We start from the raw sequence: 13,808 nt of genomic DNA, 5'->3' as shown, positions 1-13,808 counted from the left end.
CTGCGACACCATTCCACTAGTTGACACATCTCGCTCCTGTATGCCCTCTCGTCACCACCTGAGGTTCTACCAACTTTATTTACAAATGTTACTGATTGTAACTATGACTCTATTACTATCTCTGTTACTATTATCTCTATTACTATTACTATCTCTGATCACCTTTGAAGCTATCCATTAAGACAGCAGATTCATTTTCAAGTGTTATATCATAGCGGTTCAACTCTACTCTACTTCAGGATCCAGACTTTATTAAACAACAAATTGATTTTTTTTTCAACGAACTCTACAGAACAGATTTCTAATGGAATATTATGGGACACTTTTAAAGCATTTATCTGTGGACAAATTATTTCATACTCTGCTGGAGTCAGAAAACGAATTAACACTGAAATACTTACGTTCGTTGATAAAGTTAAAGAAATCGATAAGATTTACTCTGTGACTCCTAGTAAAGAGCTTTATAAAAAAGAGAGTTGAACTTCAAATGGAGCACAGTTTGCTATTGTCCTCTTTGATTGAAAATCAGTTAATTAAATCTAGTACTCAGTTTTATATACATGGGGACAAATCTGGTAAATTATTGGCAAAGCAATTGAAAACTGCTTCGGTTAAACGGCAGATCGTTAAGATCCGCAAACAGGATGGTACTTTGACAATTGATCATAAAGAAATAAATAAAGCCTTTTAAGAATTTTATAACTTTATATCAATTAGAATTTTCTGATGATTCTTCTATAATGGATGAATTTTTAAGAAATCTGAATATCCCGAAATTAACAGTTGAGGATTATGTATTATTAGATGCACCCATTACGGAAACTGAAATAAAAGAGGCTGCTTTTTCAATGAATTCAGGTAAAGCCCCTGGTCCGGATGATTATACTGCGGAATTCTTTAAATCCTTTTCATCTATACTCGCTCCTTGGTTATGTAAAATTTTTAAGGATGCATTAACTGTAGGTAAATTACCACAATCCTTTTATGATGCCTCCATCTCTCTGATTTTTAAAAAAGATAAAGACCCTATTGAATTTGCATTGTACCGGCTTATATCTTTGCTGAATGTGGATTGCAAGATTTTTACCAAAATTTTGGCCACTAGACTGGAAAAATACTACCTCAAATCATTTTGGAGGACCAGACTGGATTTATTAAAAATTGTTATTCATCTTTCAACATTAGAAAATTAATAAATATAGCTTATAATCCTTCATGTAGAATCACAGAATGTGTTATTTCCTTAGACTCTGAGAAAGCGTTTGATAGGGTTGAATGGCCATATTTATTTAATACGCTTCAGAATTTTAACTTCAGCCCGACACTTATATCATGGATTAAATTAATATATTACAAACCTTTGGCTTCAGTTCTTACCAATAATCAAAGATCTCCCTTTTTTCAGCTGTTTCATGGCATGAGGTATGGCTGTCCTTTAAGTCCTTTACTATTTGACATTGCTTTGGAACCCTTAGCCATTGCTATTCATGATTCACCTAACATTTTTGGTTTTGCCCGTGGGGAAGGGACATATGAGCTATCACTATATGCTGATGATTTGTTATTATATATCTCTGATCCTGAGAGATCTATTCCTGTTATTTTATCTTTGCTTGCTCAGTTTAGTAGTTTTTCTGGCTATAAACTGAATTTTAATAAGAGTGAATTATTCCCATTAACTATGCAAGTTCCAATCTATAAACATCTACCATTTAAAGTAGTTACAGATAACTTCACTTATTTGGGTATTAAAATTACCAAGAAACATAAGGATTTATTTAAAGTTAATTTTTTTACCTTTAATTGACCAAATTAAGCAACTCATTACTAGATGGTCCCCATTATCTCTGTCATTGGTTGGTTGAATCAATGCTATTAAGATGATGGTTTAACCTAAATTTTTATACTTATTTCAAGCATTACCAATTTTTATTCCTAAATTTTTCTTTGATATTATTGACTCAGAAATATACTCATGTGTATGGCAGAATAAAAATCCTAGATCATGTTAAAAATACTTACGGAAGCCTGAGAAGGAAGGTGGTTTGGCTTTGCCAAACCTAAGATTTTATTACTGGGCAGTTAACATCCGATATTTAATATTTTGAACACAGGAATTGGTGACCATACAAAGCCCACAATGGGTAAATTTGGAGTGTAAATCTGTACAAGATTTTTCATTATTCTCTATTTTAGGATATTCGCTTTTCTTTGCTCTTTCCAAACTGAATAAACAAATGACTAACCCTATAGTTAAATATACATTACAAATATGGTTCCAATTCCGTAAAATTTTTGGTTTGAATGAGTTTATCTTATCAAGCTCTATTATATCTAACTTTCTTTTTCAGCCTCTCATATGGACCAAGCCTTTGTGTTATGGAAAACGAGGGGTATAACATGTTTTCGTGATTTATCCTCAGATAATTGTTTTATGTCTTTTGAACAGTTTCCAATAAATATAATTTTGTCTGGAGACCATTTTTTTAGATACTTACAAATTAGAAATTTATTGAGTATTATGTTACAGTCCTTTCTGAATTCATGCCCAATTGATATTACGGAAAAATTTCTAGGTTTAAATCCTTATCAGAAGGATCTAGTAGCCATCATTTATAACATGATCATGAAAATACAACCAGGGATGTCAGATAAAATTAAGAATGAATGAGAAAAAGAACTTCAATATCCCTTACATACAGAGCAATGGGAGAAAATTACGGTTAGTTAACTCTTCTTCTATTTGTGCCAAACATGCCCTAATACAATTTAAGTTAGTACATAGGGCTCATATGTCCAAAGACAAACTTGCTTGATTTTACGCTCATGTTAATCCAATCCGTGACAGATACCATTCTGAAGTAGCCTCATTGACTCACAAGTTTTGGTCTTGCCCCTGCTTGCAAAAATACTGGAAAGATATTTTTAATATAATTTCAACAGTTTTGAGTATTATCTTGCAACCTCATCCTATTACCACAATTTTTTGGCTTACCAATGGTGGATAACAGTTGTTTATCCCCTTGAACTTGCGGATGATCGCATTTGCCACACTAATGGCTAGAAGATCTATTCTACTGAACTGGAAAGAAATTAATCCCCCATCTACATTTCAGTGGTTTTCCCAAACTGTTTCTTGTTTGAGTTTGGAAAAAATTAGAAGTGTCATTTTTGACCCTTCGGTCAAATTTGAAGAAACCTGGAAACCATTTATTCAAAATTTTCATGAGTTAAACTGACCTTTCCCTAACCTTTCCTTATCACCTTTAGTTATTTGGATAGAGGTGCGGCGTTATTGACACTACTGTGTACACTTGATATGATACAACAGCCCATGTCGGTTAGGTTAGGTTTTTTTTCTTTTTTTAGGGTTTTTTTTTCCATTTTCCCATTTTTTTGTAACAAACTATGAGTTTGGGAGGTTGTTATATTTGGGTCATTAACTGTTTGTATTTGTACTTTAGCCTTATTAATTATGTACTCTCAAGCTCTCTGTACTTGCCGTTTCTCTTATGTTTGTTTGAAAATTAATAAAAAGATTTAAAAAGGAAGAGGTTCTACGAACAATGGTTGTATCATCAGCAAATTTATAGATAGGATTTTAGCTATGCCTAGCCACACAGTCATGGTTATAGAGAGAGTAAAGCAGAGGGCTAAGCACCCACCCCTGAGGTGCACTAGTGTTGATCGTCAGCGAGGAGAAGATGTTATCACCAATCCGCACAGATTGTGGTCTTCTGGTTAGGAAGTCGAGGATCCAATTGCAGAGGGAGGTACAGAGGCCCAGGTTCTGTAACTTCTCAATCAGGATTCTAAGAAGTTTGTGCAGATTCAGCATATTATCTAAAGTTTTAACAGACTTCTATAGATGCGCATTGGGGAATATATTGACTGGTCTGGAAACACCAATCCATTGTACAGGAAAGTCCACTAAAAGTAGTAGATACAGCCCAGTCCATCACAGGTAAAGCCCTCCCCACCACTGAGGAGCGTGGTCACAGGAAAGCAGAATCCATTATTAAGGATTCCCACCATTCACGCCATGAGCTCTTCTTGCTGCTGCCATCAGGAAAAAGGTGCAGGAGCCTCAGCACCCACACCACCAGGTTCAGGTACAGTCAGAACCAGAAGGGATAGCTTCACTCACCTTAACACTGAACTGATTCCATGACCTGCAGACTCACTCTAATGGACTCTACAACTCATATTCTCGATATTCATGGTTGATTTATTCTTATTATTATTTCATTTTTGCGTTTGCAGTTTGATGCCCTTTGCAACTTGGCTGTTTGTCTGTTCCTGTCGTGTGCGATAGTTCATCGCGTTTCTTTCCATTTACTATGAGTGTCTGTAAGAAAATTCATCTCAGAGTAACATATAGTGCCATAATAAATTTAGTTTGAACTTTAAAATTTATTTATTGGAATTGTTTAATCCTAAAATATGCTCAGCAATTGTTGAGGCAATCTGTTCAACCTGCATACAGTACTGCTGAGACTGAAGAAGAAGTCTAGCAGGCACCGACCAATATGTAAGTAATTAGGTGTTGCGAAGCTAGTAGAGTTTCTCACTAGCAATGAGATCAATTTACATCACTTGTGCCACTTGTCATGCAGCATGCTGGTCTGTTCAAGATTCCTAACATTCCTCTTTGAGATAAAAAAAGACTTACAGCTTCACCGTACCCGTACACGAGCTGTGATGGCACACTAACTGAGTGTTAAGTTGGTCTCTACAACTTTGATGATGATTCAATGGTTTTACCTCTAACAGATTATTTTGAAATGTTACTGCACTGAGTGAGGTGGGGGGGCTTATGCCCCCTGCTGAGTCACCTGCCATGTCTAACGATTATCGTACTCTTTCCCAGCATCTAAATGACTTAAAGAAAGAAAATTTCAGCCTCAAGCTCCGGATCTATTTCCTGGAGGAGAGAATACAGCAAAAATATGATGACAGCAATGAGGACATCTACAAAAGGGTAAGAAACTTTCCTGCTTGTACTGCTTTGACGAAATATTGAAAATAAATTCTCTGCAAAATCTCAAAAATATAATAGTTCTTACCTAATATGTTGAAAAATGAACAAGCATGCTGGAGAGATACAAATGTTTATGTTCACCCCTTTATTAATTTCCTCGTATCAACTGCTCTACCACAAAAACATAAGACACTCCGCACCTTTATCCAGGGTAAGTTAGTCATAACTAATATGCAACGTATTGGTCAAATACAGTGTGAAGATTACAGAGAAATTTGTGAAGCTCTCTACCTAAAGTAGTACGTGAAAGTTTAGGAGAGTAAAAGCAGAAAATAAAATTAAGCGGATTTAAGAGTCATTGTTATATCAATGAATTATTAATGCTGAAAGGTATACCTACACCAGGCTATGATACAGTTCCAATCTGACAATAAATTTGTTTTAAATTGTAATTAGCTCTCCCAGCAAACTGCAATTCCAACCCTAAAGTTTGAAGATAATTGTCAAAATATAGTGCATGACCTCAATTATCTGCAATAACCTTCATTAGGATAGATGTTTGCATAAAGTAACCAGGAATCATTGCAGGGGTTTTAATTATTTTTTTAACCTCCTCTTGGTCAATAATCAAAAAGAAAGTGTTCTTACCTGGATGCCTGCACCTGGTTGAATTTTATATCAAGCTAAATTCATACCTGATAGAATTTAAGATTTTAATTCCTGACAGATGTTCATATCTGGAAGAAATTGTTATTTTGCTGTATTTGAATTCTCAGCACATTTTAAGAATATCTCAGTTCGGAAAATAAAATTGTCTCTATTTGTACATCTTGACAACTTGATTAGATATTGTTATTAACAATCATTAGCATAGAAATACATTTGGTTAATTTTAATCTTGTCTACAGAAACTGACAATGAATGGGTGAACAAATAGATATTTACCCAGTCAAAGGCAAACTGAAAAGGGATTGCACTAATGCCACATAGACCAGGGGGAACATTTAAAGTTCTGGTCAAATAAGTGGACTTTCAATGGTTGTTTAATGGTGAAAGGGCATTTTGTAGGGATTTAGGAAGGAACCCTTGATTGGTTCTATCAGAATCACAGTTTTTGTCACTGACATTAATTATGAAATGTGCTATGTTGTGGCAATAGTATAGTGCAAGAAAAACAACTTATTGTAAGTTAAAATATATATTAAAAAGTGCAACTGAAGCCTAGCAAAGTAGTGTTCATGGTCATGTATCGATGAGAAATCTGATGGTGGAGGGAAAGAAGCTGTTGCTAAAATGTCAAGTGTAGGTGTTCAAACTCCTGTACCTCCTCCCTGATGGTAGTAATGAGAAGTGGGCATGTCCCAGATGGTGAGGGTCCTGCCTTCTTGAGGAACCACTCTTAGAAGATGTCCTCGATGTTGGGGAGGGTTATGCCTGTGATGGAGTTGATTGAGTCTGCAATCCTATGAAGCCTCTTACGACCCTGTGCCTTGGTGTCTCCCTAACAGGCAGTGATGCAATCACTCAGAATGCTCTCCACCATCCATCTGTACATCTAGAAATTTGCTAGAGTCTTTGGTGACATACCTGAAACTCCTCAAGCTGCTAATGAAGTAAAGCCACTAGTGTGCCTTCATTGTGATTACATCAATACAATGTGCCTGAAGTATTTACGCCCTGGAATTTGAAATTGCTCTCCCTTTCCACTGCTGACCCTTGAGTGAGGATTGGTGCGTGTTCTTCCGATTTTCCCCTTCCCTGAAGTCTTCATTTACCAAATAAGCCAATTCGTAGAGGGTTGAAGACATCTTTTAAAAGCTGCAGAAATAATGTGTAATAAGAGAGGGTCAACAACAGAGATCTGTAACTACTCAAAAAGCATTTTGTCGATTGTCATTAACAAAGTAAAGAAAGCTCTTAATAACATAAATTTTCAGAAGCATTGTAGCTACAAGTAAGGAAGAGGTTTAAGGAGTAAATTCCAAGTTCATGTTCTATATATTTTACATCATAAAGGATGAAAAGAATAAGCAGGGAAAACATCACATTTGTTCTTCCTTATTTACAGTGTAGCATAGGGAATCTTATTTTTCTGAATGTATTAGACAGAAGCTTGTTATAAATATAATACTTCTCATGGCTATGAGAGATTTTTAGATCTAGAATCAATTTTTATGTTGAGTTCAGCTATTCACAATTTTTAAGTGGTCTGGTGACCAGTATTAGTTTACTGTTGTTGGTGTAATCATTTAACAGCTAGCTAGTTAACTTACATGTTTCATATGCATTTGTGCAATTCTCAGTGTTGTTGAAGTGGGCAATTACGTAATCACTTGCTAAGATGCAGATTGTACCAAATTAATTACAATCTGTGGAAATTTCAGAGGCATTTTAATGTCGTGAGTAGGTGAGCAGTTAAAATGGGCTGCGCTAATTAATGTCTGCAGCTACTAACTGTAGGACTAATAATGATTGATTTTAGCCTACTGTAAAACCACCCAACTAAAACCAACAGGATATTATTAGCATGTTCAAATTAGGGATTCAATCCATTGCTGTCAACATTTTAACATCCATGAGCAGGCTGAAGCATCTGTGGAAGAAAACCTGATAAAGAGAACCTGGTAAATGATTTGCTTTTCTTACAAGGGTGGAACCCTATTCTGCTTTCTGCTTTTCCTATTATACAATTCCCAGCAAAAAAAAATCATTTTTGAGACCCTTCTCTCGTACTTTTCCCCAACCCATTTCTGCCACTACCTATCTAGACTGGGCAGAAAGTGTAAAAAGAAGCAAAGTATTGTTTCACATTAAACAAGGAAAGGGTTAACAATAGGGCAATATATTAAGTGATGAGGATGGAGGGTAGGGTGTGTTGAAGGAAAGCTACAATATTTACACTGTCTTATAAATCCACTGTCATATTAGAAGGAGTCATAAAGTTGTCACACCTGCTTTTGATATATTATTTTAATTTGTCATTTCATCTGTTAATGTTGTAAGCAAACAATTCATATTTTGTTAGAAATATTTCAAATGAAGGTAAAAGTCCATTACAATTTATTTTTCAAAATTGTGCCCTGAATGTTGTGAAACCAGGTGGTATATTTTTATGAGGTATAAATCATACACTATGTCCATCTTCCTCACCATTATTTTTAGAGGAAAGTGAATGAGTTCTAGGATGGATGTTAACACATGTGATGTATAGGCATGCTGAGTAGCTAGGTCGGTGAGTGTTTGAGCTATATTTGTCCCATATTTACACACTGGCACAATGTTTTAATGAGAAGTTAAACCAAGGTTCTACCTGTATTCTGGATGCCTGTAAATAAAGGAAGCAAACATAAACAGATTATTGCAACGTGATACCTCTGTTATCTTCTTATACTTACAGGCTGAATGCCTTCCTTCAGCGTCATTATGAGGTTCATGTCTGCTCCAAGAGAAGCAATCCCATGATGACAATTCACCTTTTCCCTGTTTCCCTCTCGCATTGCAACTTATTTCTTTCACGCATACCAATCAACTCTCCCTTGATTCTTTTTGCTATTCACCTACACTGAGTGATAATTTAAAGTAGCCAATCTTGAAGAGATTGGGATATGGGAATATGCAATATGGGAAGAACTCCCCCAATCACCTACCTTCCCTGTTGCCTGGCTTCACCTTTCACCTTCCAGCTTGTACTCTTTTCCCTCCCCCGCCTTCTTATCCAGCTTCTTCCCACTTCCTCTCTAGTCCTGATGAAGGGTCTCAGCCTGAAACATCGACGCTTTATTCCTTTCCATGGATGCTGCCTGACCTGCTGAGTCCCTCCAGCATTTTATGTGTGTCACTTCTACATTAACTTCTCTCTTGATGTGCAGTCGCTGTTACCATATGAGCAGACACGCATGCCGAATTCATATATATTTATATTGTGGTCCCACATTATTCCCAAGGATCATTTAAGCTAAGATATATGCAGTGGGTGATTAGACCCCAGAAAGCATTGTGGAACCATTGTACATGTTCAAGATCCCAGATGGCAGCAATGCAGGTGGATAAGGTAGTTAGGATGCTAAAAAGAATACCTGCCTTCATTAGCTGTGGTGTAGAATGTAATAGTAATTGTGATGCAACTATATACAGATAATATAGTAGGGCATAGTTGGAATACTGCATGCAGCTTGGTTACCACGGTATAAGAAGAATGTGATTGCACCTGGTGTAAAACATATTCACTAGAGTGGTAACCAGGGTGGAGCATTTCAGCCATGAGGAAAGACTGGATAGGCTGGAATAGCAACCCAATTGAGGGATACAGAATTAAGAGGGGAGTAGATAGGGTAAATAGAGAGTGTTATGACCAGAAGATATAGGTTTAATGGGTAGGAGACTTAGAAGGGGCTTGAGGGAAAATTTATTTTTCACCCAGAAGATGGTTGAAATATTTAAGAAGTATTTAGATGAGCATTAGAAAACACTATGGTCTAGAAGGCTTTGAACCAAGAGCAGGGAAGTGAATTAGTATAAGTAATTGAGGACTGGCACAGGTGAGCTGATGGCAGATTTTTGTACCTCTATGACAGTCTGCTAATGCTGTGGTAGATTGAGTATATTTGGAGGCCAGCACCTCGGTGCAAGTAATATGCATGCATCTTTTGAGAAAATTGGCTGGATGGAATAAAAAATGTATCCTACATAAGTTCCTTTTAGAAGCCTTCAATACTCTTCTCTTACTAGTCTTTAACCTCTTTCCACATCCCCATCTCAACTCTATATTTTCTTTCTGCCCTACTCAGTGCCCCTGTTTATCTTCATCAAGCACTGATAGGCATTTAGGTTTCATGAGCAGCGTGATACCATTACCAGTTATTTTTAATATGCCTGGGTAGTCAATCAGGCAAAGGGTTCTCAAATCACCATCTTCCTCTTCTTTGGGCAGATTTCTGGGTGGTGCATGTGCAGCATGCTCACATTATGATTAATTAGACGTAACTGTCTAAAATTGTAGTTTATTTTGGATAGACTGCTGTTTAAGACTCCCTTCAGAATTACAGATGAATCTTGTAATCATATGAAAAAATAAGATTTGAAGGGAGAATCATGTTAATTATCAGCTGGATTCATGCTCTGATCCAACAGCCAAGCTGGGAAAAACCAGTTTGGTAAATTTGTATGTCAGCTGTTTTTCTGGAGGTATTGGTTAGAGTAGAAGAGCTATTTTGAGACGTAATTTTTACTTGTATTTGAATATTGCACTTGTGACAAAAAGGGGGCAAATTGTGTACTTAATCCACTGCTGCAGTCACCTAAAGCTTGTGTTCTGCATTTTACATAACATATCTTTAAATCAGTCCTGCGGTTCAGTCAGCAGATCACTCCTTAGTTTAGTGCTGAGTTGTACTCAGAACCGCTCTAAATCTAATTACCAGTTTCTGCTGAAATTCTGTCCTGAATTTGGGAGTAACAAAAATCCTTGTGAGACATCAATACTCAGTAAAAAAAATCTGTTGACAAAAAGATAAAAATGCCAGGTTAGAGCAACATTGATCATTGGCATTATGCCTTCCACTGCAAGATATCCTATCAATATTTTTATGTCATGATCAATCAAAATGCATAACAGTTCTTGTTTTTCACTTACAACATCATGGAGCTGGGAGCTATTCAACCTAATAAGTCCATGCAGCTTTACCTTTCTTATTTACCTGTCATTTACTTTCTCTCACACATGTCCATCTTTGACTTAATCAAAGGTTGCCCTTTGATTTTATTTTTGTCATTAACCTATAACAAGAGGTAACCTGTAGTTTTTACTTAAACTACATAATGCATGGTTTGGAATGTGGGAACAAATTAGAGCACCCTAAGGAAACCCATACAATTACAGAGAGAAGACACAAACTGCATAGACAGTACCTGAGGTCTCCCAGTGATGACCTTACGAAGGCACTAAAAATAGCAAGCTTCAATAAAATCATATTTCTGTTTAAGGCTGTGATTTTCAAACTGAGATGGGAAATGGAAGAGATAAAGACTATGTAGCTAGACCTCGACACTATAGAAGGGGCTAACATCAAAGGAATATCATTCGACATAAGGTATTCCCTCTTCTGCAGCGTATTCCCCATTGCACACTCCCTAGGTGGATGGTAAATATGACAAATGTGGTAACAGATCTATTACTGACCTGCCACAAAATCTGCCTCAAGTACTTGAGAGCTACCAGCCAATGGGAATGTTCTGCATCATATTTATCCCAGGTTGAGTTTATTCTTAGCGTTGTTGCTGAGGAGACAACAAATCTAAATATAGAAGCTATTACTAATGTCAACTCCTGCAACTTATGATGGTTTAATTGTAAAATGTAACTGAATGCTAGTCACTCCTTAGAAATAAATAAAAAGGAGGGTATTAATAAATTCAGGGGTTACATAGGAGCATTGCTTGAATTTAGAGTCTACCTCTAACTTTTAAATGCAAAACTGAATTATCCAGTAATTTGATTTTACCGCTGGAATTATAACATTAAAAATTTTGAAAAAAAAAGTACAGACACCAGAATTGAAATTAACTGACTTTGAAGAGCAATGCATTTATTTTATATTCTGCATTTAAATGATATTGAACATTACCCTCCCCTATTTCTACTTGCTTGATAGAGAGTTTACATGCGGCATGCTGTCCTAATCTGAAAAGCAGCTGGAACTGGAGAGTGGTGGTTTACACTGCCCAGTATCTTTATTGGACAGTAGCCAGTGGTTTGAATGTCAAAGGCAGAAAGCTTTCCCAGGTGGTTAGTGTTAAATATACTGTTTATCTTGATAAGAACATGTTCTAATTAACAAATAAATTCAATTAGTGGTTTCCCTAAAAAGTCATTGAGTCCAGTGAGTGTCCTTGGGGGATGGGGAATGAATAAAGTGATTAAAACAGGGATGGCAAGGTCAATTTGCAGTAGGTTTGCAAAAGATCTTTAAATCTTTCACATCAGTCAAAGAATAAAGGATTTGTGTTGAGTAATATCAGGGCACCTAAAATTCTGCAGTACCTGAAAGCTGATTTCTGCAGAAAACCCATTGGCCTATGACATGAGAGTGTTTTGGGAGAGGTGTGATCCTTGTGCATCTGGAAAGGAAAATGACAACTGAAAGTACTGCCAAATCATTTACACTAACCTGAAAAATATTTGGTTTATCATCCACAAGTGCTATCACTGGGTGTCAGTTCTGCAGTAATTTTTTCAGAGTTCAACTAACTATCAATCTTACACCCCCTCCCCCCTTAGTCTCTACATCTGTACTTCATCCTTCATCAGCTCCAGCAGGATCCCACCACCAGCAATGTCTTCCCCTCTTCCCTACTTTTCTGTATTCCCCAGGAATTATTCTCACTGTGATTCTCTAGTCTGCCCCTTCCATCCCACCACCTCTCCCTGTCCTTTTCTACTTTCCTCTTCAAACATAGAAATGACGCTACACTTGTTCCAAACCCTCCCTCCCTCCCTACCATCGAAGGACCTCAGTAGCTCTAGAAGGTGAGGCAGAAATTCACATGCACTTCCTCCAATCAGATCATCCTCAGGTGAGCTATCTACTGCATTCGATGCTCATACTGTGGCCTCCTTTACCAGGTGAGACCATGTGTAGAATAAATAGCCATTTGGCAGAGCACCTATGTCTGCCTTTAATGGCTACCTTGAGCTTTCATTTGCAGGTCATTTCAACTCCCCTTTCCATGCAAACCTGTCTGTTCTTGGTCTACTGTTCTGCCAGTGAAAGGCCAAATACCAACCAGAAGAACAGCAGCTCATATTCTACTTAGATAGCCTAAAGCTCAAATACATGAACAGCGAGTTTTGGAATATCAGGTAGTCCAATTCCCATTCCCACCAGTGCTTCCAGGCTCTCTATTACCCCTTTCCATCATGCCCCACCCCTTGTTACCATGGCTCATCATTCTCCTCCACCCACTGTTCCATCTGCCCATTATCCCACCTACACCTTTTTCTCTACTGCTTGTAATGCCTCTGGTGTTTAGGGCAACGATGGTGATGTTCAGGGCTTTCTTCATCATGTCAGTAGCTCGTTTTTCACTGTTGTCAGTCATGCAAGTTCTGTGTGGAGACTCAGGAATACCACCACACACAGATGTAGAAGGATTCTTCATTGCTGTTTCTGCAACAATTTTGTTTTACCAGTCAGGGGTGTTGGCCTTGAGTTGAACCCCTGAACATGGAGGACCAGCTTCTACCCTCTGACCTGTTTGGCATGGGTGAGCCTACCAAGAGCCAAAGCACAAAGTCCTGACTCAATCCAACATAGCTCTCCAGGTCATTGAGGCACACGTTCCAAACCACAGCAAGGTTGTAGTAGTCTTGGATGACCTAAGGTTCCACCTATCATCTTCCAGCCTCTGTCTTTACCCTTCCCCCTCCACCCCAGCTTCACCTACCTACTTTTTTCTTATGTTTTCATCAATCACACAGAACTATCTATCTCAACACTTTCCTCCACCCCTGCACACCCACCTGGCTCATCTGCACATCATCTCTGCCTCACTTGGTACCACCTATCACCTTCCAGCCTCTGTCTCACCCTCACATTTCTATATACTGGCTATCTTCATTCTACACACTCATTGCTGATAAAAGATCTTGACCTGAAATGCCATCCCTTTGCCTCCATAGATACTGTTTGACCTGCTAAGTTCTTTCAGCAATTTGTCTTTTATTATCATGTTGGGAGTTACAATTTACCAAACTTCACATCATCTTTATTTAATTTCAGTGTAAATTTCCCTGACTATTGATAAAGTTGTTGAGATGGAAGGCTTGTTT

The 13,808-nt window shown here is 37.4% G+C and overlaps 1 protein-coding gene across 2 annotated transcripts in view; it reads left to right on the top strand.

The window, feature by feature from the left end:
- The window catches only part of pde4dip (phosphodiesterase 4D interacting protein), a 417,345-nt gene that overhangs the window by 193,398 nt on the left and 210,139 nt on the right, over window positions 1-13,808 (top strand). The window contains exon 4 of one of the 2 annotated variants that reach the window (XM_059984447.1): window positions 4,871-4,981. In XM_059984447.1, coding sequence (XP_059840430.1) covers window positions 4,871-4,981 — 111 coding nt within the window. Of the gene's footprint in view, window positions 1-4,840; window positions 4,982-13,808 lie in introns of those variants that run through there. The other variant, XM_059984446.1, reaches the window with a different exon arrangement.

Source organism: Hypanus sabinus, chromosome 11, assembly GCF_030144855.1.
Source record: "Hypanus sabinus isolate sHypSab1 chromosome 11, sHypSab1.hap1, whole genome shotgun sequence".
Lineage (NCBI taxonomy): Eukaryota > Metazoa > Chordata > Chondrichthyes > Myliobatiformes > Dasyatidae > Hypanus > Hypanus sabinus.
Note: the sequence above shows the minus strand (reverse complement) of the source record. Positions and strands in the feature narration are given on the sequence as shown.